The sequence below is a fragment of the Simochromis diagramma genome, unplaced genomic scaffold (genome assembly GCF_900408965.1).
Source record: "Simochromis diagramma unplaced genomic scaffold, fSimDia1.1 OVJJ01000603.1, whole genome shotgun sequence".
Classification (NCBI taxonomy): Eukaryota; Metazoa; Chordata; class Actinopteri; order Cichliformes; family Cichlidae; genus Simochromis; species Simochromis diagramma.
In genome coordinates, this window is record NW_024387414.1 from 26,294,618 (window position 1) to 26,319,954 (window position 25,337).

Sequence of the window (25,337 nt, forward strand, 5' to 3'; positions counted from 1 at the left end):
TCTGGTGTATTCGTGCTTTCTTGTAATGTGTTTGAGTCCTCTTGTGTGTTCATCATATATGTGCGCGTGCATGTGTGTGTGAGAGAGAGAGATGTCAGCCTGCCCACGGCGGTGCAGTAGAATGGGTTCAGATGAATATAAATCAGGTGACTGAACAGGCGGGGGTTTCTCCCCAGACAAGCTCAGAAGATTGTGTAATGCCCACTCCTACATCACTGGTTTGCATGTACACACACACACACACACACACACACACACACACACACACACACACACACACACACACACACTCATACACATACATAACCCCATCTCCACTTGGTGAACAGCCACTGTATTTACCAGTCTGCCTTCAGACAGACCACCAGTGTTGAGCTCAGATACTGAAGCTGACTAGATTTTATTTAGAGATTTCAAACAAGCTGAACGGGAGCTTAAATTTCCGCTAAAGTCTTCCTGTCTCTTGGATTAGTTTGAATTTTAGATGTTTTGATTTTTGTTGGGAGCACCTTGTTCCATAAGGTCATAGAGCTAACACATCCTCTGTGCTGTTTCACTGTTCTTTCATTCTCTTTGAATGCTGAGGTCAGTGGTTGACCCCCAGAAGAGAGGAGGTGAAGTGGTGACAATGTGGATTCCCACACCCAGTATGACTCTCCCTCAGCGGATGGTGCTGTATGGGACGTGTGTCGTGGCACTGATGAACTCTATAGGCCTTCTGGTGCTCTTGGTCCAGCAGAATCAGCAGTGTGCCAGGCTGGAGCAGACAGAGGCACGGCTGATGGAGGTGGAGCAGAGCTCTGTGGTGGAGTTTCTTCAAGAGGTGCCCAGAGGAGCAGCAGGGCTGCGGGCGAGCGTGGGGGAACAGCCACAATATCAGTACCAATACTCCAGGAACAAGAGGAGCAAAGAAGAGGAAAAGGAGCTACAGCAGGAGCTGCAGGAGATTCGCCAGGAGGAGGGAAAGGAGATCAGTGAGCAGGAGGCCAGCCAGGAGGTCGGAGAGGAAACCGAGAAGAGGACGAAGCACGAGAAGCACAAGCAGCGGCACAGCCAGCACTACCACAAGGCGCACGTGCAGGACGACATGATGATGATGATGACATACTCCATGGTCCCGGTGAGTCTGGATCCTTGAATGAGAGAGAGAGAGAGAGAAGGCAAGCCAGGACATTTAGAGCAGCTCAGCCTGCTTCCTTGTTTTGTGATTGCTTAATAATGCTGTCGCTAATGGTTCACTGGACTAATGGCTGAAAGTCGTAACGCTCATGGAGCCTGACGATCTGAAGGCTCCAGATCCTGTTTGTGGTAATATGATTACAGGAATTTTAGTTTAGATGTCCTAATAAAACTCCAACAGAATATTTCCATTTATCAAACTACTTTTTTGTAAACACACTTGAATTTTAATTTTGTACCATTTTAAGCTTCTACTCAGCTACATTTCACAGAAAAACTGTAGTTATTTAACATACTGAGACTCTGCATTCAAATCATGCTCGTCTTATTGAATATGACTTACTCTAGTCACTGCCACAAAGTAAATATTATTACATATCAAATAATAATAATAATAATAATATTCCTCGCATATAATTATTTATATATCTTAAATATTATTCTATAGATACTGACTTAAAAGCACTATACAAAAGAATTTCAACCAATGTGAATGACTGAATTTGAGCCAATGAATGTTAATGTAACTTAAAAAAGGAAAAAGAAAAGAAAAAGGAAACATTCCTGGCATTCTCAGTAACATTGAACAGTCTGATTTCTTTGGAAACACTCTGTGAAACTCATTAACTAGCTTCTGATGACTCAGAGGGTAACGGTAAGGGTTTGGGGGCGTTATGTGTAGCTGGCAGATTTCAAGATGCATAATGGATGAAAGTAGAGCCACAAATTCAACTGTGAGACAACAGCAAATCAGATTTCAAGCTAGCACTTCAGTCAGTGCAGTCCCCTTTTGCTCTGAACATGAACCCTTTACCCTTCTGCAATCAAAGCCTAGACGAGTAAAACTAGTCAGTAGTTTTTGAACTACAAAACAGAAACTGGATGTTCTATTCTAGAGACTATCATATAAAAAGACTGGAGTTAGATTTACCACATACATCCAAAGAAAGCGACATTTAATCTTCCTTTAGAGCACCTTGCCTCAGTGCTTCTTTTTCTCCACTTCCCTACAGAGCAAAAGTGTGCAGCAGTCAGAGTTATTCTACCTGCACTTTAAAAAGGTGACGCCCGCCTTGCATGAACTAGGGTCAGCATCAACAAGCTCTTAATCTCCATGCAATATTTTAGCTCCTCTTGCTCTTTTCTCTATAATAACCAAGCTCAGAGTCAAATGTAAAACAATTAATACTCAGACTGTAGTAACAGCGTTAGTTTACATTTCTCATCTACCAAAATGATCAGTCAGTTTAATGTGTATGTCAGGCTCATGTTCTGGCCTGTGCACAGAATGCTGACTCATACCTACTGAGTGTGAACACCACACAATTAACATGATGCTAACTGCAGTTTCCTTAATGGCCGCTGGTGTCTTTTAACATGAAGGGGTTTCTGAAGTCTACACAGATAATCTTTAACTGGCACGTTAAAAGGTGCAGGGTTTTTATTTTTAATAGAGTAATTTTAGGTAAAGTATGCTGCTAAATTTACTGCATTAATATTTTTTCTATTTCCTCTTTTACTTCAGATCAAAGTGCTGATTGATATTTGCAACAGCACCAGGGGAGTCTGCATAGCTGGTATGTTTTACTCATATGAACCATGTGATCATGTTCAGAATATTACTTTTAAAAAATTCTCTAACATTTCTAAACTTTCGTTTACAGGCCCTCCAGGTCCGCCGGGTAAGTCAACCCACAATTCCTAATCCAAATTTAAAACCTGCTGTAGGGTATGTCTCCTTTGTGGTTTAGTGACCCATATTCTTGATAAGTCTTTTTTTTAATGTTTATTCTTTTGTTGAGTCCACAGTAAAGATTTTTTTTGTGTTGCTCTAGGTTTGCCTGGTGCAGATGGCCTGCCTGGACACAATGGGACTGATGGCATCCCAGGACTGAATGGACTTCCTGGGGCTGATGGGAAAAGAGGAAGAAAAGGTAAGGAATTAGTGCTTTCACTCGGCATCCATCTTTATTTTGTCCTCAGGCAATCTTGGCCATTTAAGCATAGAAGTACTGGCACAATGTAAAAGTCAAAAGGTTGAGTATAACCTGCAGAGAAAAGTATTAAAATAGCAAAAAAGAAGAAAAAGCCACTTAAAATCCTTGGCATGCACACACACACACACACGCACAGACTTCTTTCTGTCCATGTATCACAATGCAAGCAGAATTTATTCACACTTTTGCTTCATGAATGAGTGAAGAGTTTGAAACAGCTTTCTTCCCTTGCCGATATTATTCATCTCTGTGGTTTTGGGCTTCAGCTGAATGAACTGGAAAACTGTCTTCCAGTATTCTCCCACTTCACTCTGCTCTCCTCCACAGTGGATGGCATGATTCATGCCAGCAATTCAATGGGACAATTCATTTCAACAATGGGGCAAAGTGTATTGAGGTTACGAATACAATGTTCTAGCTATTTTGCACGGTGTTCTCCGCAGGGCCACCAGGTGAGAAAGGAGAACCAGGAGAAAGAGGGGAGCGAGGAGAGCCGGGCCCACCAGGAGAGAAGATCCAACCATCCAATGATGCCATTATTGAGGGTGAGTAGAACTTTATTGACTTGAACCATTTTGCAGATGACCTGAAATAAAAATAAATTTAAATGGATAACATTTAGACATTCTCTCCATTTGAGCAGGTCCACCTGGGCCTCCAGGACCACCTGGGCCTATGGGTCCTTCTGGCCCGCCTGGGCCTCAGGGGCCTCCCAGAATAGGGCACCGCAGAGCTCACCTCCAAGCTTCTCATAATCAGGGTGAGAGATCAGTCATACTTTGCAGGTGACATTTGTGATCCTAAAAACAGTTGTTGACAAAATAATTTTCAATGCAATCAAAGCTCTCGGGAAGAAGGTTCAAATTCTCTCTCTTTTTTTAAATTCAAAGACCCCCCCCCCCCATAAAGTGTCTAATTGAAACCTTCTGACAAACTAGTCCATCAATGACATGACTAAAACAGGATGAAACTGCTTCTAACAGGGCTACATGCAATTCCAAATGATGAAACCTCACATTTAAAGGAGACAGAAAAACTACACGAGAAGACTGCCAAAAGGAACGGTACGTTTCCAGAGGAGGTTGTGTTCATGTGCAGTCATGTGACCTGCGAGTAAATCCCCTGAGATTTTTTGTTTTTTCCCCACAGACTGCCTGATTAAGTCTCTGATCAACCCCAGAAATGTGACAAAGATGAAAACCACATTTGGCACATGGATGAAGGACACCGCTCAGCTGAACGATGAGCGAATATGGGTGGCGGATCACTTTTCTGGTAGGCTGGTTACAGAGTGTCTTGCAGGTGCTCCTGTCCCCACTTTTATAATCTCCACGTCTTTTAGCAGTAAAGATTTTGCTTGTTCTTCCCCAGGTCGCATGCTGAAGGAGTACAAAAGCATTTCCTTCTTCCAGAAGAACAGCAGCGACACCATAGACGTTATAAAGTACTATCAAGGCTGCGGCCACATCGTTCACAATGGTTTCTTTTATTATCATGCTGCTGGCACTCCCAGCATTGCCAAGTAAGCCTTAAAGCCACTCGATGCACATCAAGGTGATTTTTTATGACTTCCACATCCTTCATTTAGCAGCTTCCTGCTTGTGTGTTCACAGATTTGACTTCAGCACCAAAAGACTTCAGACTCTCACTATTGAAAACTCTTTGTATAACAACCTCGCCTACTTGCTCCCCAACTCTAAGACCTACTTCAAGCTGGCAGCAGATGAGAACGGCCTGTGGCTGATCTTTGCATCCAATGTTGACGAGAGCATCATGGTGGCCCAGCTGGACCAGAAGACCTTCTCCGTCACAGCCTACGTGAACACCACCTATCCTCGCATCAAAGCCGGCAACGCCTTCATCGCCTGTGGCGTCCTGTATGTCACCGACACCAAGGACACCAGAGTCACCTTTGCGTTTGACCTGCTGAAGGGAAAGCCGGTCAATGTGACCTTTGACCTGAGGTCTGCTGGTGAAGTGCTGGCAATGCTCTCCTACAGCCCAAAGGACAGACACCTGTATGTTTGGGACCACAGCTACGTCAGGCTGTATGTGGTCCACTTCATCTCTGATGAGTGAGAAACATGATGTCCGAACACGACTGTTACAGTAAATACTGAGAGCAAAACGCCTGCAGACTTTCATCTATTCACTGCATCTGAAAACTGATAACACAAGAGTGACATACAGTGTGTGTGTCGCTGTTTTAAATATATTGTCCCGTGTTACTTTTGTGTTAAGTGAAATTGTAATTGACCGTCAAACTATTTCATTAAAGTAAATATGGTTTTGGTTAACAAGACGTTTGCGCTGTTGCCTCACAGCTAGAAGGTCCTGGGTTTGAATCCGCCACCTGGCCAGGGCCTTTCTGTATGGAATTTGCATGTTTCCCCCGTGTAGTCCAGCTTCCTCCCACAGTCCAAAGACATCCAGTTAGTGGGGTGAGCTCAACTGGCAATTATAAATTGCCCATAGGTGTGAATGTTTGTCTGACTATCTGTTAGCCCTGCAGCGACTGCTGACCTGTCCAGGGTGTATCCATCCTTTCGTGGAAGAAAATGTATGAATGGATGGATGAAGGAAGTGCTGTATTTACTGTACATGGAGTTTTCAAAGGACACAAGATTTACTAATAGTGTGAAAACTTATCATTTTGTATAAGCTGGCAGTTTATGCCAATCAAACCTATAACTCAACTTTTGTTGCCATTTGCGTTTTTGCATGGTGGGTCACCACTGCTTGATTTTTATACAGATGTAACTCGTGATGTCCCTTCCCCCTCTTTTTGTACATATAGACAACCCTGCCTTTGTAAGGAAGCAGCACAGCTGTCTGGCTGCACAAGATAATAAAAATAAATTTAAAAAAAAAGAAAAAAAAAAGGCGCCAAATCATCCTGATGAAATAAAAAGAATTTATTCACTTTACAAAAGGTAAAACTGACCATGACCTGTTCTCTTACACACCTTCAGGCTCAAGTACCCTAATAGGCCTCTACTCATAATAATGGCTTCTTTTCGACTGTTTGATGTGCACGTACGCACATGAATGCGCACACACGCACACGCGACACCAGTGGGACCATTGGGGAAACACTTAAGATGCATACAGTACACACAGAGGGCAGAAAGAGAGGGAGAGAAACACAAATCTCTTTAATAAATACCATACATACACTTAACAAAAGTTACAACTAATCCAACTGGTATGATACAAACCAAAAATAAAGAAATGCCTTCATGTTTGTACAAGGTTGTTGTGATAGTTCATATATATATATATATTTATATAATTTATATAATAAAACTATTTCAAATGTTGTACTAGTAGGCCAAATAAAGCCAGACATTCATTTGTATATAATTGTTTCCTCTTTAATAACCTATTTATTTGAAATAAACTTTTAGTGTCTCCAGAATTTGAGTGCAAATATCTATTCCTTATGGATGAAACAGTAAAAACAACTAGTGAGGTAAACACACATTTACATACAGTAGACTGTTGCACATCTCCCAGTCAGATTACAGTAAAACCCCTTACATTCCTAAAATAAAAGGCAATAAGATAAATAGTTTTAGAAAGGAATGGTCAACCAAATGAACACAAACATAAATAACTTAAATAAGAAAATCAACTCAATTAAAAAAAACAAACAAATAAAATAAAATCTTTGTGATAAAACCAGAAGTGAACCTTTGTGTTTCTGCTCTGGGGTGAGTGGGTGGGTGGATCTTTAGCGTTGTACCAGACAGATGGAAACACTGAAATCACAGTCACAGGAGTAAAACACACCGTCTTCCAAACAGGAATGTTCTAGCAGTGAGTCTGCCGCACAAACAGGCATTTGAGGGCAGGTGGGCGCGCAGACGTACAGATGGCAGACACAGCAGAGTGAACACGCACGCAGAGGGCCAAACTGGAGCGGGCTGAACCCAAACCATTATAGGCCAAGTGAGTGATGGGCAGCCAGTGAAAAAAGAGAAGGGGGGGGGATACAGACAGGTGTCACTATCAGGAGCAAATGCACCATCAACTCTTCCACGGAGCTGAGAAAGCTGGGCAAATAAACGGCAGGAGGGTGGGGGGCAAAAAACCATCGAAACAAAATGCAGATTCCAACAACTCGATTCACACTGGAAACCACTGACTTAATAACAAACCACGGTGCTGGTTACAGTAGATGCTAAGAGATTTCAGCTGTGGGCACAAAATGACGACAGTTACACACTTTTAAAATTTTTGCTTGAGCACTTTTACAGAGCACTATCAATAGACCTGTGATTGCACCGCATAACGAGAACAGGACATGCATAGCTTCCCTATGGACACACTCTAAGAGTAGAGATTCTTCGATAAAATTACAATAAAACTAGCTTTAAAATCAAGTATGATACCATTTGCTTGTAACTTTGTTTTCAGCCTTCGGGAAAATAAAATGTTTGCAGCTCCGTTTTTAATCGTTCTGGATACGGCCAACAGTAAACTCATGAACACCGTTCATGCTGAAAGTTGCCAACAGCGTGGTAATCTTTTGACTAACTCTTCCCCCAGCAGCGTTTCTATTAATGCCTACAGAGTGTTACAGAAGCATTTCGGTTTTTTCCTCCACTTTCTGACCCTTTCCTCTTAGGACCCTCAGAATTACAAAAAGCATTACAGGGCGTCAACCAAGCTGCTGGGGATATTGTAGCGGTCTGGGAGGACCCTCATCTTTAGGGTGCCGTCTGCTCCGCAGGTGAAGATTCGGTTTCCGGGTCGCGTCTCCACCTGCATGACACCTGCGCCGATGTTCCGGAAGATGGACTGCTTGGCGTGCTCTATGCTAAAAGAGTGCATGAGCCCGTGGCCGGCTAGCTTCCACACCTGGGTACAAAGGAAGAGAGAGAGAGCGAGAACAGAGTATATAATTAGTTTCTCTTCCCAGGGTTTTCTGGATGGAAAAAAAACAAACCCCAAACAGAGCATTTTTTTAAATAATGAAACTGGAGAAATTAAAAACTATTTGGCTGGGGACACCACTTGTTTGGCATTTGTGATCAATTAGCATTTTTCCATGTTGTTTCTACAAAGAGACAAATGTGCTTTAAGGATCCAGACAACCCCCCCAAAAAGGTGGTTGCTGGAGGAGAAGAGAAAGAGGTTGGACATGGGTATAGAGTGCTAATCTGTGTTTGCTTTTGTTTCTAGCAGGTTGACGCAGTTGCCGGTAGTTTGCATACCTTGACTTGTCTGTAAACACTCGCCAAGCAGAAGTGAAATGATTGAAAGTCTGATGCAAACAAAAACAGAAAACAGACACCGTCTGCACCCTTTCAAATGTGTCAGTTACAGCGATCAGGCACAAATTTTACTTTGAAGGTGAACAGCCTTAATTTCTGGTTTCCTCAAATGTTTTTACATTTCACAACATGTAGAGTAAATGGCGAGTATTTCCAGACAAGTTGGTGTCTTCCATGAAAACTACAGATGATCACAGCAATTTTTATTAGCCAATCAACTAAGTCAGAATACAGAGAACACATTTATCAGTAATAAAAATAATTATCAAATATTTCAGGACAGTAATTTCAACCAGTACTCCATGTGATTGTGCCAAACATTAACACACTGCTGCTTTGACTGTCACTGATAAATCCGAAGTCAGATTTGAATATATAACATACAGTAGTCTGTGTTTTAGTTAGTTCAGCCAAAGTCATAACAAACTATTTTTAGTGACAAGAAGAACAAGGCTTCCTGCAGCAGACAGTATGGCACCCACAGAGGCTTTATCATCAAATCAGTCTGAGTTTACATTAAAAGATAAAAGAATCTGAGTTGATTAAAAGCAGCATGAAAGGCTCACTTCTCTAAATCTTTTGCCTTTAACATTTTCTTGTTCCTGCTTATAACATCTAAAACAAGAACGCAGTCATCCCGGCAGTGCAGTGTTGACCTTTAGACCATATCACCTCTGTGTTTTAAGTCTTTGATCTCATCACCTTATACTGGAATACTTAATAAACAAACCACAACAGCAAAGCCTGAAAAACTAGACCTGGAATCTTAAATCCAGGGACAAAAGTGTTGTTTGAAGGCTAGAGGGCTGCACCAAATACTCCTCCAGTTTATGGATTAAAAAAAAAAAAAAAAAAAGAAAAAAAAAAGAAAAACTGTTGGAATGAATATAAAAGAATTCTCAGTAGTTTTGATGCTGAATGCGTTACACAGTGCTTATGTTTAATAACATTCACTGACACAAAAGGATATTATTCCTCAGCACACAATGTGAGCGTGTATCAGCAAGGAAGTGAGTGAGAGAAAGAGCATGCGTCACCTTCATGTTGCCCTCTGCAGAGCCAGTGACGAAGAAGTCCTCAAAAGCATCCAATGCGAGGGCCTTGATGGCTGAATCATGGGCCTGGAAAGTGTGGAGCAGCTGCCGCTGTCGGATGTCAAACACGCACACAAAGCCTTTTCTGCCTCCAGTAATCAGCAGCTGCTGTTTAGGAGCATACTGAAGCACAGTGGCCCCGTTCTCATGGCAGGGAAAAGCTGAAGGGGGAGGTAGGAAGTAAAAGTGGATAAACTTGAAATATAGGGAAAAAGAAAATCACTGAAACTCACTTATTAGAATAAATATGGATTTCTCACCATGCACCATAGTATTGTTAGGTGAAATCAGAGTGTCCCACAGGCAAACATTTCTATAAATAACATAAAGCAAAATATTATGCAGCTGAAAAAAATAAACAAAAAGAAAGAGAGCAGTGTTTGATTAGTAGTCCAAATCTGACCTGTTATCATTGGACTGTCCGGCCGTGGCGATGAGACTGGAGGATGTGATGAAAGCAAAATCCCCGCAGGTCTTAGTGTGGCATTGCCAACTCTGAGAGCAAGAACAGGAAAATAAAAGCACATTTTCATTTGAATTATACAGACCACTCATATTGTGTGTGTGCTGCGACTGTGAATAAGGAGGTGGGAGGGAACCTTACCAGGTACGGTTTAGGGTTGGACGATGTCTGGTTAACCTGCCAGAGACTGAGGAAGCCCTCTCCATCAGCGACTCCACACTACAAGAATGTTTCAGAGGAATCAGAACAATGGCACCGTACACACAAAACACAGTTGCTACTTTGTGTGTGTACCTTATTGCCCTGGGAGTTGAAATAGAGACGGGTGACTCGAGCGTTGCCTGCTTGTCTGAAGCAAATGAGTTGCTGAGGTCTGTTCCATTCAAACATCCTCACGCTACCATCCTGAGCCCCAGTCATGTCTGATACACAGCCCCACACACACACACACACACAAACCAGGAAAAGAAAGGGAGAGAGATGGTGGGAAAAGAACAGGAATACAAAGCAGGAGAAGCTATATAATTTACTTATACATGTTAAACATGTATACTGGTGAATCCTCTCAAAGTAGCACTCACAGTACTGATATATAGGATGGGATGTCATTCTCTTCACATTGTTTAGATTCCTCTTCATAATCTGAAAGACATCAATATAAACATACATTTATCTTGTAATTAGCTTAGATTAATTGGACAAACAATTAAGTTAACTATCTGAAAACGTCAGGCCTGAAGATCAGCCTAGTGAGTGGTTGACGACCCCCTGAGCAAAAACTGTTGCCCGTTTGGGTTCCACTCTTAGCAAGTTTTTGCAGATAAATTGGTTTACACATTAATCAAAGGCGACCATATCAATCTGCTACCAGCCAAAGCAATCGCAAACAGCTATTCAGTGCAGCGCCGATCATCAGTGGTCATCAAGCAGTCTTTAGGCATTTTTAAGTGGAGCCTTGGGCTAACCTAAGCAGTACCGTGATTGGATGATGGGCTGACTGAGGCACCGTCTATGTGCGCAAGAGTTTAAATCACTTTTATCTAATCTTCTTCTCAGACACACATGACACTCGTTCAGGTGTGCACTCGTTCAGACTTATACGTGACTATGGTAAATTACACACCAACACATCACTTCAAACATCAAGCAAATTTCTGCAGATTGCCTCAATATTCAGAGCTTCCAGCTCTTTTCGTTAAAACTCATTCCTGCACTTTCATGACTTCTTCAGCATCAACAATATCTTTAAAGTATTTTACGTGCATGTAATTTCACATTTTGGTCATGAAAAAACTTTTTTTCTGACCACTGCTGTAAAGACTAATTCTAAAACTGGACACACAGTAGCTTTTAGACAGATGAAACGGCAAACTAATTTACATGAAATACAAGTGCAACTAATTTTGCTGCACATCAGAATATGATAATTGAATTTGTTAAGAGAGCCCTCCTCAACCTTCACATTTAACAAAACCCCTTCCACAGTCGTTTGAACCTCTATGACACCCTCGGTCTTGTCCTCCTTTGTGTATCACACTAAACATTTATCACCGTGGCTGGGACACTGAGAACCCATCTGCGTGTTAGTCTGACGCAAATCTGTACCTTGGCTAGCCGTCTGAAAGGGCTTCTGATATCTGTGTTTATATTTGGCCATCACTGCCATGCAGACACCCCCCCAGTCTGTATCTGCATCTACAGACTCAGCAGCCCAGCTGTTTAGTCGGCGTGGTTCAGCAGCGATAACAATAAAAAACAAACTTTGCCTGAAAACGTGTAAGCCCGGCAGACTGCTGAATAAAATCCCCAAATTAAATTGATTTTTTTTCCAGAAGCAGATGTTTTAAATGAAGCGTTTTCATTTTGTAAAAATACATCTAAATCTTTACTAATGAATATTATGAAATGAAACGACTGCAGAGTCATGCCACCCTTTCTATGAGCCCTGAAACAGAACTTAATCACCCCCTACTGGTTATCGCTAAATACTGCATATGTACTGCTGCCTGGTTTTGCAGGATTCAGGTGGCACAGCTGTGTAGATTTGCAGTGAAGAATCACGTACCACACTGGCTCCCATACTGGTCTGACCACTACCGAGCCACGGCATGGATGCAGAGACTGGCATCTGTGGTGGTGCAAAGGGGACGGAGCTAGCCTGGGCAATATTGGTGTGCGAAGAACGATGATCTACATCATCAGAGCTGTAAAACAAACAAACAAAAAAACAAAACACAAGCTATCATTTAATCGGAGAGGAGACAGGGAGTGTGCAGTCCAGGCTCTGTGAGATTTGAAGGAAATCATATGATCTGCTGCTAGTCTGACCTGCGAGACTCCTTATCAAAGTCCTCCCCAATCCACGTGTAGGGCTGGACAGCCACTAGACTGGACACATCAACCTCTTGGACATCATGGGTGGAAGCCAACACTATTTCATTAGAGTTAGCCTAGGAAAGTAAGGAAGCACGGTGGATGAGGCGAGACAACACATATCACTAGCTTCTCTGAATTCCCAGAAAGTAACTGCCATGTATTTGCTACTTAAAAAGGATTTCTAGAAACCTTCATTCAATATAAATCTATCTAATAATCCTGTCTCCATGCACAGTGTCTTCAGAATCAAAGGAAATTATGAACCACAAGTTTTCCCCAGTATTTTACACAAGTTAACACCCACAACTGACCTTATTTATGGCAAATGCCATGATTATATCAGACTCCTTGTGGATGATTTTAGCTTTTCCTCCAGGGTAGCCCAAATCAGCCTCCACCTGGAAAAGGCAAAAAGGAAAAGGAAAACATCAAAGCTGAAGAGAGAAACACTAAAATAAGGTTCTCCTGGGTCAGATTAATGGTATGAAGGAGATTTTTTTTAAAAATAAATAGACTTTAATTTCCCTCTAGTAGGATAGAAAACAGAAAATATTGACAAGTATGACTACTGAGCTTCTGGGCTGACACCCTCCAGTTAGAAAGCCTCGCCACCACACCCTGACAGTGAGCATGCAAGTTAGTAGGTTTAAAGTGTGTGCCATCTCATTTATGTGATTTTGAGTCCTGCAGAATCAGTCCAGCTAGAAAGGATGTGAGCTACACAGGGAGATGAGTTATTGATAGGTTTGGATATGAGGTTATGTGAGTGGATAAGTGTCCCAGTGAGAGGAAGAGATTAGACATTAGATCTAAGCCATAGAGCTTCGAGTAGATTTTATGCCAAAAAATTACCAGAGCAGTCACTATCAGGCCAAGCTAGAGAGGAGACATGCAGTGCTTTACCCCAGCGTGGTGGGATCTCAAAACAAACTGCAAACCAAACCCTGTGCAACTGGTGCAAGATTTCTTTTAGTGTTTAATGCACTTGCTCCTTCAAGCTTGGCTTCGCAATGACTCTCCCAGACAGAAAAGATAGACAGATGCTCAGACAGAGCCAGGGCCTGGGCTGGTACAGTAAATGATACTACCTTATAGGAACTGCTAGCTCCTGCTTTGCAGTGTGGGCTTATACGGTCCGTATGGTTCTCTACAGACTACACACACACAGAGGCAATATAGACACAGGACACACCAACACAGCACGACACAACACACATGCACAAACAGAAAAATAAATCATGAAATGAAAATGAAAAAAAAAAATTAACAAAGCTGACAGGATATTGTATACTTGGTGATAAAATGGGAGTAAGTCAGACATGTTGCAGCAGGTATGGAGACATCTTACTATTACAGCTGAATTTGACATGATGTTATTCCAGTTAGCGACAAAGGTTTGAATTATTAACTAGGCATGAGGACAAGAATCTATAGGAGTTTTTTTTTTAAGTTCGAGCTGCATTGGCAGTCTGTCATAAAAGTGACTGATTCAGACATCACAGAAGGCAGTGAACTATCTTATACTTGATTATATGTTAAAGGAGTCAAAGCAAAGATAAGAAAAATATCAATAGTGATAAAAATGCTCACTCAGTGCTTTTAAAAAAAAAATAATAATCAAGGGATGAATTTAGATACATGACTAAAAAAAAAAATGACCAAATTGCCATTTCCAACTAATAGACTGCAAAAATATTCCAAAAAATATCTGAAAAAAAAAAAAAAAAAAAAATCTGGACAACCGAGCATCTGGATACCGTTTTCCATTTTTAAGGGAAAACCTACTGTAGACATGCGGCACACTAAGAACTAAAGTTAAATTAAAAGGCATATAAAATATGTTATTTTTGTAAAAACTGTTCGGATACTTCACTTTGGTAGGGCTAGTTGTTTGATGCCTACAAGGATCATAAATCTCTGTTTATAGGTGTTGTGTCTTTACGTGTGGTTAACCTGGGCTAATGTCAGCAAATCCACTTCAGAAATTTGTTTTCTATGACAATCATGTGTTACACTAAGATGAGGAGGAAAAAAAAGGAATAAAAGAAAAAACCAACATAATATAGTTGCTGACTAACGTGATGTTCAAGTACTTAAAATTCATAAAAGAAATTATAAACTTCATCTAAGGAAAAAACAAAAATTAAATGCCATGTGCCGACCTCGCTCTGCTTCCTTTTCTTTGTGAAGATATATCGGATTAATGTCTCCTGAAGAACTTCCTGTTTGACCAGGAAATGCCACAGACGTCGGGCTGGAAAGGACTGGTGGTTTCTTGTCCTAAAGAAAAAAAAAAAGTGGATGAAAACAAGGTGATCACAAACAGGCTGTTTGTGACTGTCACTTTGTAAAATCAGAAGCAAAGAAACTAACAGAGTAACACAAATTCCTGTAGTCTGCATGGAAGAAAACTGTCTTGTCTGCAAACACTTGCCAGCAATCTTTAGCAAGTAAAGCCTGAAAAAACACGAAAGCTTGAAGAAATGTGATGTGAACCTGGAAAGAAAGAACAGCCATTTTCAAAATTCAAGTTATGCCTTCTGGCTGAAACCAACATGTTTCTAAGGGTGGAACTTGTTTTCCATTTCCAGTCGATTTACACTTATTTCACTACCACTTGTGAGCAGTTAGCGAGCTGTTCGGAGAGAATACTGTTTTTTTCCCCCAGCAACCTTTGGTCACTAACTGGTGTCTACATCTGTGCTACTGAGGCCTTATCTATTTATCTGCTGTAAGTACAAAGACAAAAATTACATATAGATGATGTAATACTCACTTGAAGGGTGTGTTGTCAGGCTCCAGCATGGCCTTATGTCGCAGTATTGCAGGGCCACCTCCTGTGCTGAGGTCAGTAGGGTAAGTGTTGATGTAGTTGGGAGGTGGGCCATCAAACGTATTCATTCGCTCCAACAGAAGCTGCTCCCAGGTCTCCAAAGTCTTCAAGACAGCATTGCTCAGAGGGGACGTGACTGGCAGCTCTGTGACACAAACACATATACAAATTTGATATTCAGAAGCAAAAAGCTATGAAGCGTTTATCTGTGGATTCCATATGATTAACAAATTATTGTTGAAATGTCCTAAAATATTTCCATGCACCTTCATAAAGAATGCATCGCTTACGTTTAGAGAGGCGTTTAGGATCGGTCTTTTGGCGAGCACGTACCTGTGAAGTCCAGGCCAGTGAGAGGAATGAAGTTCTTGACATTGTGATAAGCCAGTTTCACCATGACCAGGCGGATCAGAAACCAGCTACATAACCCACAAACACACAAATAATTAAAATATGAACCTCAATGAGTCTCAGAGGAAATAAAGAGAAAGAGGCATGCTGGTTGTACCTGTAAGAGTTGGGGTCAGAGTGCTCAGTCATCTGTGTGTCAGATAGGAAGGCGTCATCATCATCTTCGTCATCCTCGGCACCGCTTTCGTCTGAGTCATACAGAGCGTTGCTGTCTGACAGCGGCAGGAAAGGCTGAGAGGGGAAATGATCAGCAAAGAGTAAATGAAAGGTTTAAATATGTATATTGGTTTTTTTTTTTTAAACCTTAAATCTGAAGCAAAGATTCAGTTTGACAGTTTTACTCTCTTACTTTGGCCACAAAATAGTCCCACATGCTCAGCTCTGGGGGAATGAACTTCTCCCTGTAGGTGGGTCTTTCAACGGGAACAGGAGGTGGCGTGGCAGGTGTCTCCTTTACAGGGCGTCCAGGAACCAGCATCCTCATGTTGAATCTGCGTCTGTATCGGTCCACATCCTCTGCTGGGGGCTGAGGGGGAGCCACTGTAGCAGAAGAAGAACGAAGAAATGGTATATTTCAAACACAAGACAATTTGAAAAGAGGTCTGCAGTGTGCTGCATTTTATACAAAGGCTGAAGATCAGCTGAAACTCAGCATCACTTTAAATCCAAAAAAGAAAAAAGAAATAGATCCGGAGGAAAAGTACTGCATCCACATCCTACACAAAACACATAATACCTGAGAAAGGAGGCTCCTGTCTGCACCTAACTTCAGTCACAAATGACACGTCATACACTTTTGGAAAGGAGAAATACAAAAAGGCACAAAAAGCACACGTTTGGGATGTAAGCACAGGGCAAGAAACACTCGCTAGTACACAAACCTGCACCATTATCCAGGATGACCATCTCTGGTATCGCACCAGACAAAACAAGACAAGACACAAACCAGAGTAGACAGTGCAGTTAGACACACAGATACTGCACAGTCCATTACATAATAGAATCAGTGAATATTTCATGTGTGGGCACAAAGAACACATCAAACGATAGCAAATTTCTTCAGCGATCATGTGCTAAGCATTTCCTCATATCCACAGCACTTAATAGGCAAACATGATGAGACTGGCAACTACAGTTTGTTAAGGTTAAAATGAGTTAATTAGAACATGACAGTTGGGCATCAGCATGTACCTTTTCTCTAAAGCTGTGTGACTGTGGCATGCATGCAGGTTTGCAGCGGCCCTCAAAAGGACAATTTTAACAAGTGCTTTTTATCAACAGGCTGGCATTTAAGATGGCCTGTCCTCTAAAGGAGCTCTTCAAAAGGCCCCTGGCCTTGCTCAGAGCTGCCTCAAGCTCTAGAGATGTGGAGTCTAAATGCCAGTCCCCATCTTCCTCCCTCACAAACACAATGTGAACACGGTATACTCTGGCCTGATGAATATGGATGAACAGTGTCAATTTCAGCCAACAGTGACACAGTAGAGCTGTGAGCACTTTGGGAATGGCTTAGTTTTTGAAATAAACAGACAAACACCTGAATCATGTCACACAAGCGCTAGTATAAATCTATAATGCAGTAACTAACTCAACTGCAAATTACTTACGTACACCAACTCCATTTGCATTACTTCAAAATACAATCCCAGTTTCAAGAGAGTTGGGATGCCGTGTAAAATGCAAATTAAAAACAAAATGCAATTTTTGCTAATCTATTTTCATCACAGTAGATCATAGAAACCATATCAAACGTTTGAAGGGAGATTAAGTACCATTTTAAGAAGGATATTAACTCGTTCCCAATTTGATAGCAGCAACATGTCTCAAAAAAGTTGGGGCAGGGCCATGTTTACCCACTGTGCAGGATCCAACCTTATTTTAATCTGTACAAGTCAGGACTGTCTGAGCAGAGCAGCTGCTGGACTTTTGGGAGAGGAATGCTGTCCCATTCTTATCTGATATGGGAATGCAGCTGCTGAAATCTGCAAAGCTTTCCCTGAAAAACTAATCTGAATGGGAGCACATGTTCCTCTAAAACCTGTACATACCAGTCAGCACTGATGGTGTAATTCCAGATGTGCAAGCTGCTAGTTCCATAGGTACTAATACAGTTCCATATCATTTCTGAACGGAGCGCTCTCCTCTTTAGTCTGGAGGATGGTGCGTCCATGTTTTAACAAAAAAAAAAAAAAGAATTTCATCTGACCACAGATCAGTTTTTCTAGTTTGTCTTAGTCCATTTGAAATGAAGTTTGATCCAGAGAAGACAACGGTGTTGCATTCTCTGGCAACGGCCTTGTCCTTTGCGCACAGGGAAGATTTCTCCAGGTTCCTTGAATCTATGAATTTTCTTGAATTTATGGACAGTAGATGATGAGATTTTAAAAGTTTTACACTGAAGAGGACCGATGATCTTCAGCTCTTCGAGATGCTCTTTTTTTTACAAAGCAATCATGTTAGTGACATGTTGTAAATGAACCTGATTAATTGCAAAATGTTACTTTTCAGTCCTTTTGTCACCCTGTTCCAACTTTTGGTATTTGTTGCTGTCATCAAATTCAAAGTGAGCAAATATTTTTCATGAAAGAGTAAAATATCTCAATTTAAACATCTGATAGGGTTTTTGTGTTTTATTGTAAATAAAATATAGGTTTAAGAAATGTGTAAATTATTACATTCTGTTTTTGTTTAGATTTAACACAGCACCGCAGTGGTTTTCTTGAATTGTGGTTGTATTTCATTCTAAAATCTGGACAACACACAAGTAGATATTTAGCCTGAACGCTACAGGAAGCCTCTGAAAGTGTACCTGGTTTAGTCTCAGATTCACATATAGTGGGCTGCTCAGCATTGGCCTCTGAATACTCGTTGCTAGGCCCAGCTGGTGCTTCAGTGACACAAAATGAGCACAGAGGACGTTACAACATGTACATGCAATGCAGTATACACACACAAACACACACACAGCTGTTGGCTTGTCATAACAGTAGTGGATTTTTTTTTTTGTTTGTAATGCTCATTCAGCAGTAGCTTCACGATAGAGTGGTGGGTCAGTCAAGCAGCTGCAACAATGCAAACCTTTACAATTACCATGCACTGCAATTCTGCAAACCAGCACTGCAATCCACCAGCCCAGTTACTCACAGCTGGTGTTAGCTGCAGATACCACAGTGCCCACCCCCTCGTCCCTTAAAACAGGAGGAGGGGGACGTTTAGGGCGCTGGGTTTCAGTAGGGGTGACAGTGGGGTTTGAGGTGAAGTTGCTCTGCTCTGGTCTTCCTGTCTCTTGAGACTCCTCTGGCCTGGCTGCCTCAAAATCAGCTGGCACTGGGACACAGGGCAGAGGGCACACTCACACAAGACGCTACACACACGAGTAGCAGCAGCATGTTAGGAGCATCAACAGGACAGTGCTAAGTAAATATCTATGCGATAATACCAAAAGTGGAAGTGATCAGATATGTTAAAGGGAAAACAGACGTGGGAGGAAAAAGGTCAACTTCATGTGCTGAATCAAGGGATAAAGGCAAATAATTACAACCATGAACAATGTTGACATGGTAAAGATAAAGGTTTTAGATCGCTAACTACCAAATTGTCCTTTTACCTGGTGGAGCCTCAGGCCTCTTTGGCTTAATGACGACTTTGGCCCCTCCTCCGAAGACTGCGGCCCACACCCGGTTATTGAGGGGATGTGCTGCCAGGCGGAAGAGTTCATTGCTGCTGTGAGTGCCCAGGCCATGGATTAGCAGGGAAAGATAAACTGCCACAACAGCTTCACACAGGAGCACACTGAGCTTTGGCTGGTCCTCGTCCCTCGCAGATGTCAACAATGAAATCAGGGACGACACACCTGCAGAGAGGGGAAGCACATCCAACGTGATAAACGTGCAACAGATTAACCCCTAATTTACACAAATAACTTCCACAGGCAAACAAAAACACCATCTCAGCACCATCGAGAACCCATTTATGAAACCTTTTCAGGATGGCGTGATCAGTCTCTTTCTTTCCATTTCCTTCCCAGAGGCCACTGAGCTCCTATTATAGAACACCATCTGCCTCTCTGCATAAACACAGACTGCCTGCTTTGCTCTGCTCTCTCTCGTCCTGCTCTTCACATTTTCACAAAATACTGTCCTTGATGTTTGCACAGAAAGCCATTTTCCCCATCCTATGCATCTGTGAGGATCCTCAAATATGACTTCAGTTTCATTTTGTAAAACTACAAATTAGAGCAAATGTGTTATTATATTCTAATCCAAATTCTCTCTTCAGTCAGAATCAAACCAACTCCCCAAAAACACCACTGGGTAGTAAAGTAAGAGGTCTTATTACCTGGCCACTGTGCAGGTGCAGAGGTGGGAGTAATATGCTCTTCAATGCTTTCTGTGCGGAGTCGTTTCCTCTCACTGAGCAAAAGGCCCTGGTAAACCATCCCTGTGAACTGGTTGGCCTCTGTTTGACTGCTGCAAAGCAACCAAAACATTAAACGATAAAGTCACAACAGCCCAAAACATGCATGTTAAAAATCTTTATTCTTCTTTCATAGTGTGAAACTCAAAGATACAAATGTCTGAACAGACCTGGAGTCAGACTAAGCTACACAAGCACAGCATCAAAAACAATAGTTCTTAACTACTAAATAGCAATGAGCGTGTACTTTGAGCATAAGGGTAATGTGAAGCCAGTTTTGGTTTCTGGATGTGTTGCAATGCACGTGTTTACCTGTAGCTGTGACTGTCACACAGTGCTTGATAGATGCAAGCAGACAGAGATGCTGCTAGCGTGTGCAGAGCGTTCACCTAAAAACATGAACATCACTTTTCATTATTCATCCCCAAACTGAACAACCAGACAGTAAGACTTTCAGTCAGCTTAAAATTAAGTTAGAGATTTGTTTTTAAAGTACTGACCCGATCGTCCATGATGTCCGGATGTGGTGGGGTCTCCATGAGTGTGATGGTGTAGAGGATGTCGTGTATGTGATTGCTGAGGTGGAGAACAGGGTTGGCTATGACCGTCTTGGTGGGGGCAATGTAAGCAGATAACAGGGGCAGTGTAGTAGGCAGAGGCAAAGGGGACTGCAGCTGCTTCACTGTGGTCTCCTACAGAGTATGACAAAAAGTGAATTTGCCTTCTCTGTAAACTGTTTTGTACTAATAAAAAACATAAACATATATAATGACATATGTATAAAGGTGCATGCATACCTGCTGGCTCTCCTGCAGGAGGAACAGAAGCTCCATGCGAACAGAGGTGACTCCGCCTCCCTTGGCTCCATGAAGGCTGCAGTAGGATAGAAACACTCTGAGCAGGGCCTGGTTCTTCCTCAGCCATGCCTTGCGCCTCTCAGAGTGCTGCTGTTTGGCCTGAAGCCGGCGGCGCTCCATCTGATGACGCTCATAGGCTCCGGCATCTGTTCGCTCCAATACGTCATCTGATATGTCCACCGATGTTGAGCGTTCTCCCCAGCGCTCCACCTCTGACTCTTCCTCCTTTCCTTCCACCTGAGTTGATAATGTTTATGGTAAAAAAAAATAAAATAAAATAAATTACAATGAACCAGAACTGAAAAACATTTTTAGAAACATTCAGCAGTTTTTAAAATAGGCTAAAACAACATCAAATAATATTAAAGTCCACCTTGTAGTTGCAGATTTTATGCATGGCTGCTATCTCCTTCTCCAGCCAGTTGTAGAGCTGAAAGCGGAGCTTCCCTCCGTCCACCTCAAAGCCTGTAGCCAATGTACGCAGCTCTGTCATGAGGATCTTCAGACAGGCACGGAACTTCAGCTGCTCTGCTATCACGTCAACCTCCGACTCGCCCTGAAATACATGCGAGTGACTTAAAGGACAAAGACCGTGCTTTGTAGCCTTGAATTTTATATTTGGGGCCGACCCAATTTGCAAATCAAGCCCAAAAACACTCTCCGACACCTTTGCTGCAAGTTTCCACCTTTTGGAGAAGACCCCAACAAAAAAAAAAAAACATGTTTTTCTTTTCTCTTTTCTCATTCAAGAAAACTACATCTGAATGAGAGTCGAACCCTCACAATTGTTTTTTTATTATAATAACGATTAAATTACATATCCTAATAAACATTATTCTCTCCTGGCTGAGTGTTCAGGCAGGTCTTCTTTGATGTGTTAACTCCAAATAAAAATCCTTTAAATGTAACATTTTGGTTTGTATCTGTCGTCTCCTATATGCTAGATAAGACAGTAAAGAAACTAGACAAGGATGTGTGTGCCTTCATACAACATCAAAATGAAGTTGTTTTTTTTCCCTGTTTTGGTATTTTAACTGTGCAACCAAAGGAAAAAAACACAATAAAATAAAATCTGAGATCTCCACAATTACTCAAGGAGATTCTAGATATTATTGCTACCTGTGAGTCCTCTCTTTGCAGTTTCTGGCTGCCTTTTCCTGAACCTTCCTCTCCTTCGGTTTCCAGCTCTGGTTTCTTCATGGTCAGACCACCATCGTCCTCATCCTCATCATCTTCCTTGTCATCTCCCCAGTCCAGCTTCAGCTCATCTTCCTCTACCTTCACCATAGGCTGGCTCCAGTCCAACCCACCAGTGCCATCATTTCCTCCCCAGGCCTGTGTCGGTGCTGCTGGAGAGCCCCAGTCCAAACCTCCCTGAGTGCCATTTTCCAAGGGTTGGCTTGTGTTTAAATTGGCCTTGGATGAAGCCTTGCTGAGAGGCGATGAGCCAGACTTCTTGCAAACCTTGGGGATCTTGGAAAGTACTTCCAGAGCTAAAACTGGGCAGCCCACCTACAAGATTCAGAGATTATATAATATGTATATGAACTTTTGTTATATAATCTCGACATGCATGCTTTTGTAGTTATCAGAATGATACATAGGGGGATGGAAGTGATAAATTACAATTATCTTTCTTATTGTAACAAAGTGGATTTTTTTGTCTACAATGATGATTATGTAAAAGGTATGACATCAAACAGCAACAGCTAAGGCCTAAATCTGAATCTGAATCCTAAATTCACAAACTCTGGTGGGTCAAGCAAAAATGTTAGTTTCTTAGTTACAGCTTATCTAATTTCCTTCATTTCACACTCAATGACATCCTGGCTGGGTTAATGCAACATGTAATTGAGAGCCTCCAAGTATAGTTTTTATTCCAGTCTATTTTTTCCTGTTATAACACTGCTACATTTCATTTCCCTTTAGAGGAGTAGAAAGAGAGCAAATTCAGCAGATCTTCATGGAGCAAAAATACAATAATGTTCTGTGATCGAGCCCAACAACAATATCATGACTTATTACTGCATTTCTGCTAAACTACAAGGCAAAAATATTCTTTCTCTTTCCCTGCAAAATTGTATGCAACTGCAGTAAACTGCGTGTAACAAATTTTGCATCCTTTGATAGTGGAAGTTGATTCTTGTGTAAAGCTGTTTGCTGTGTTTGTGATTTATTTATGAAGCTCATGAACATCACGGTTTCACCCTATCCTGTTTACCCTAGTCCTGCGATTTCAGAGGAAGCAGTCTGGACATTAAAAATTGATCATCAGTTACAGGCACAAGCAACAAAGTGCACTTGAATTTATAGGCTAAAAATGTTCTTTGCTAGTTGTGTCAGAAGGCGATGATTTCACTAATCTTTTACTCTTGTCCTTACCATTTTAATGTTTACTTCAATTGTAACTGCCTCACTTTATACTACATATTTATACTTACACATATAATGTACAAGTTCCCAACTCCATCAAAAGAACTGGATTGGAGTAAATAGCTAGATTAGTATGGACTCACCTTGAAGTGTGCATTGGCCGTAGTGAAGAACAGTTTGCGCTCTATGAGGTTGATCTCGTCTGCGCTGCTCTTTTCAGCAGTGAGGCCTACTGTTGTTGCTGTGCCCGCTGGATTTGCAAAGTGGCGGCGAATGATCAAAGGGTGTGTCCTTAAGTAGTTATAGAAGCTAAACACCACAGGGTTGCAAGCCTTAACCATCACATCTGATGCACAAAAATGGAAAGAAAAGGGAGAAAATATTTATTTCAGGTGAAAACAGCATGAATAATGCACAATGGAACGTGCCGTTTAAAAATCACTAAAATGTCTTCAACCAACTAACCAGGGTTCTCATCGTCCTCTTTTGGGATTCGCTCCAATAATGTGTCCAAGGCTCGCGTGTAGTCTTTCATGATCCAGTAGGCTATGCTGCGGAGGAACGGATCGGGGTGCAACCTGGAACAGTGGTAACCACTCCCGTCCCTATTGCAGCCCAAGACCTTCTCATAAAGGAGGCCTTGGCAGGTGGATGAATTCTCAAAATCAGCCTCATACAGCCTTGCTACTATCATGGCTAACTGGAGATCCTCCATCTTCTCCAGCAATACCTAAACACCATGAAACAGCGTGATGAGTTAATGGTGCAGGTTTTTTTCTTTAAAGAAATAACAAGCCAAGTGCAAAAAGTTAATGATTTCTGCAAGGTACAAACAGAAACTCACACTTCCTTTTCTGCCCATCCGTATATTTTGACTGTGTGTTGAGAAAAATCTAGGCCAACAAAGACTATGTGCTACTGTTATGCATCTTGTTATTTATATAATTTAGGCTTCTCTTTTGTGATTTAAAGGCTGAAGAATATCCCACTCTGTCATCAACATATTTCTGTACCAATATCACCTTAAAGAGAGACGACTTTATGATACTGCTGCAGCAAGTTACACTGAAATATGCTACTGGAGTAAACACAGCGTCAATAAGTTGTCTGTGCACTATTAAAAGTCCTCAAACCTCTATGGCATCTTTGAGGGAACCAGCCAACAGGAAGAAGGCAGCCGACTGTTCAAAGCGCTGCTTTCCCAGTAGGGAGAAAGCATTTTTGAGAGCTGCCTTTCGCCAGCGGTCTTCACTGAAGTTGTTTTTGAAGAACTGAGTCATCTTCTCGTCATGCTGAGACCTGAAAGAACAAAGCCACACAGTTTGGTATCCATTCCGCTTTAGTAAGAAAATTCACTTAAAACCTCTTGTTCTGAACATTGGAAAAATTATTCAAATTAATTATGTGTTTAGAGAAAATGTCCAACCTGAAGAGTCCCCACAGGACAGCTTTCTTCTTCATGGCCAAGTAGAACAGGGCAGCATCTAAAGGGTCATTTTGCCTCTGGAATGCAGCTTTTCCCAACTGATTATAAACAAGCAATAGTCGTTATTTAGTTATTTCTAAAGAGTTATCAATATTTACCAATTGCTTTGATTCATAAAGTCTTTACAGTAACTCCTAGCTGTTCGATATTTATTAGAAATGGAAAACTCCTGTAGGAAATTAATTACATTACAGAGTAAACTGGATGGTAAGTTTCCTTTTCTAGTTCATATACTCACCTAGAAACTGAGGCAATATCTGAGTAAAATGACATTTTATTCAGATATTGCCACAATCAGCATTACATTTTGATTTTTATGTATATAAATACGCATATTTATTCTGGTACCTTCTCCACCATTTTCCTCAGAGTGTTGATGTTTCTTATCCACCAACCCACACCCACGGCCCGGAGCTCAGACCACTGTGGGTCGCCTCTCTGCATTGCTGGGATCATGTTCAGCATCTCTTCCTCTGCCTCTGAGTGGAACGCCCATGCAAAGTGACACGTTGAGAGGCCTGCAATAGAAGCAGATAGTTGGATCGGGATAGTGAATAATAGGGATAGTGAAAG

The 25,337-nt window shown here is 41.6% G+C and overlaps 2 protein-coding genes across 6 annotated transcripts in view; one reads left to right on the forward strand and one right to left on the reverse strand.

Moving 5' to 3' along the window:
• Positions 1 to 308: 308 nt before the first annotated feature.
• Positions 309 to 6,058, forward strand: gldn (gliomedin). The gene is made up of 10 exons (XM_040011002.1): positions 309 to 1,120; positions 2,705 to 2,756; positions 2,844 to 2,861; positions 3,015 to 3,113; positions 3,620 to 3,721; positions 3,820 to 3,936; positions 4,160 to 4,240; positions 4,326 to 4,451; positions 4,548 to 4,698; positions 4,790 to 6,058. The coding sequence occupies exons 1-10, from the start codon at positions 578 to 580 to the stop codon at positions 5,253 to 5,255; spliced, it is 1,755 nt and encodes a 584-aa protein (XP_039866936.1). The 5' UTR covers positions 309 to 577; the 3' UTR covers positions 5,256 to 6,058.
• Positions 6,059 to 6,195: 137 nt separating this feature from the next.
• dmxl2 (Dmx-like 2) overlaps positions 6,196 to 25,337 on the reverse strand; it is a 40,885-nt gene continuing 21,743 nt past the window's right edge. For 2 of the 5 annotated variants that reach the window (XM_040010998.1, XM_040010997.1), the window contains exons 27-55: positions 25,113 to 25,282; positions 24,705 to 24,802; positions 24,412 to 24,577; positions 23,744 to 24,008; positions 23,422 to 23,624; positions 22,025 to 22,417; positions 21,279 to 21,461; positions 20,846 to 21,142; positions 20,549 to 20,740; positions 20,361 to 20,437; positions 19,971 to 20,101; positions 19,240 to 19,485; positions 18,777 to 18,959; positions 15,982 to 16,172; positions 15,730 to 15,863; positions 15,555 to 15,640; positions 15,165 to 15,366; positions 14,551 to 14,668; positions 13,477 to 13,542; positions 12,700 to 12,786; positions 12,341 to 12,462; positions 12,078 to 12,216; positions 10,594 to 10,654; positions 10,307 to 10,434; positions 10,154 to 10,231; positions 9,953 to 10,044; positions 9,810 to 9,862; positions 9,493 to 9,710; positions 6,196 to 8,039 (exon numbers count right to left, since the gene is read on the reverse strand). In XM_040010998.1, the coding sequence (XP_039866932.1) occupies positions 7,830 to 8,039; positions 9,493 to 9,710; positions 9,810 to 9,862; positions 9,953 to 10,044; positions 10,154 to 10,231; positions 10,307 to 10,434; positions 10,594 to 10,654; positions 12,078 to 12,216; positions 12,341 to 12,462; positions 12,700 to 12,786; positions 13,477 to 13,542; positions 14,551 to 14,668; positions 15,165 to 15,366; positions 15,555 to 15,640; positions 15,730 to 15,863; positions 15,982 to 16,172; positions 18,777 to 18,959; positions 19,240 to 19,485; positions 19,971 to 20,101; positions 20,361 to 20,437; positions 20,549 to 20,740; positions 20,846 to 21,142; positions 21,279 to 21,461; positions 22,025 to 22,417; positions 23,422 to 23,624; positions 23,744 to 24,008; positions 24,412 to 24,577; positions 24,705 to 24,802; positions 25,113 to 25,282 (4,589 nt within the window). In that variant the 3' untranslated portion in view covers positions 6,196 to 7,829. Of the gene's footprint in view, positions 8,040 to 9,492; positions 9,711 to 9,809; positions 9,863 to 9,952; positions 10,045 to 10,153; positions 10,232 to 10,306; positions 10,435 to 10,593; positions 10,655 to 12,077; positions 12,217 to 12,340; positions 12,463 to 12,699; positions 12,787 to 13,476; positions 13,543 to 14,550; positions 14,669 to 15,164; positions 15,367 to 15,554; positions 15,641 to 15,729; positions 15,864 to 15,981; positions 16,173 to 16,201; positions 18,520 to 18,776; positions 18,960 to 19,239; positions 19,486 to 19,970; positions 20,102 to 20,360; positions 20,438 to 20,548; positions 20,741 to 20,845; positions 21,143 to 21,278; positions 21,462 to 22,024; positions 22,418 to 23,421; positions 23,625 to 23,743; positions 24,009 to 24,411; positions 24,578 to 24,704; positions 24,803 to 25,112; positions 25,283 to 25,337 lie in introns of those variants that run through there. The other 3 variants (XM_040011000.1, XM_040010999.1, XM_040011001.1) reach the window with 3 other exon arrangements.

Coding starts and splice junctions, on each gene's coding strand:
- gldn (XM_040011002.1), top strand. CDS start 578: ATGCTGAGGTCAGTGGTTGACCCCCAGAAGAGAGGAGGTGAAGTGGTG. Junction 1,121..2,704: donor TGACATACTCCATGGTCCCG/GTGAGTCTGGAT, acceptor CTTTTACTTCAG/ATCAAAGTGCTGATTGATAT. Junction 3,722..3,819: donor CAATGATGCCATTATTGAGG/GTGAGTAGAACT, acceptor CCATTTGAGCAG/GTCCACCTGGGCCTCCAGGA.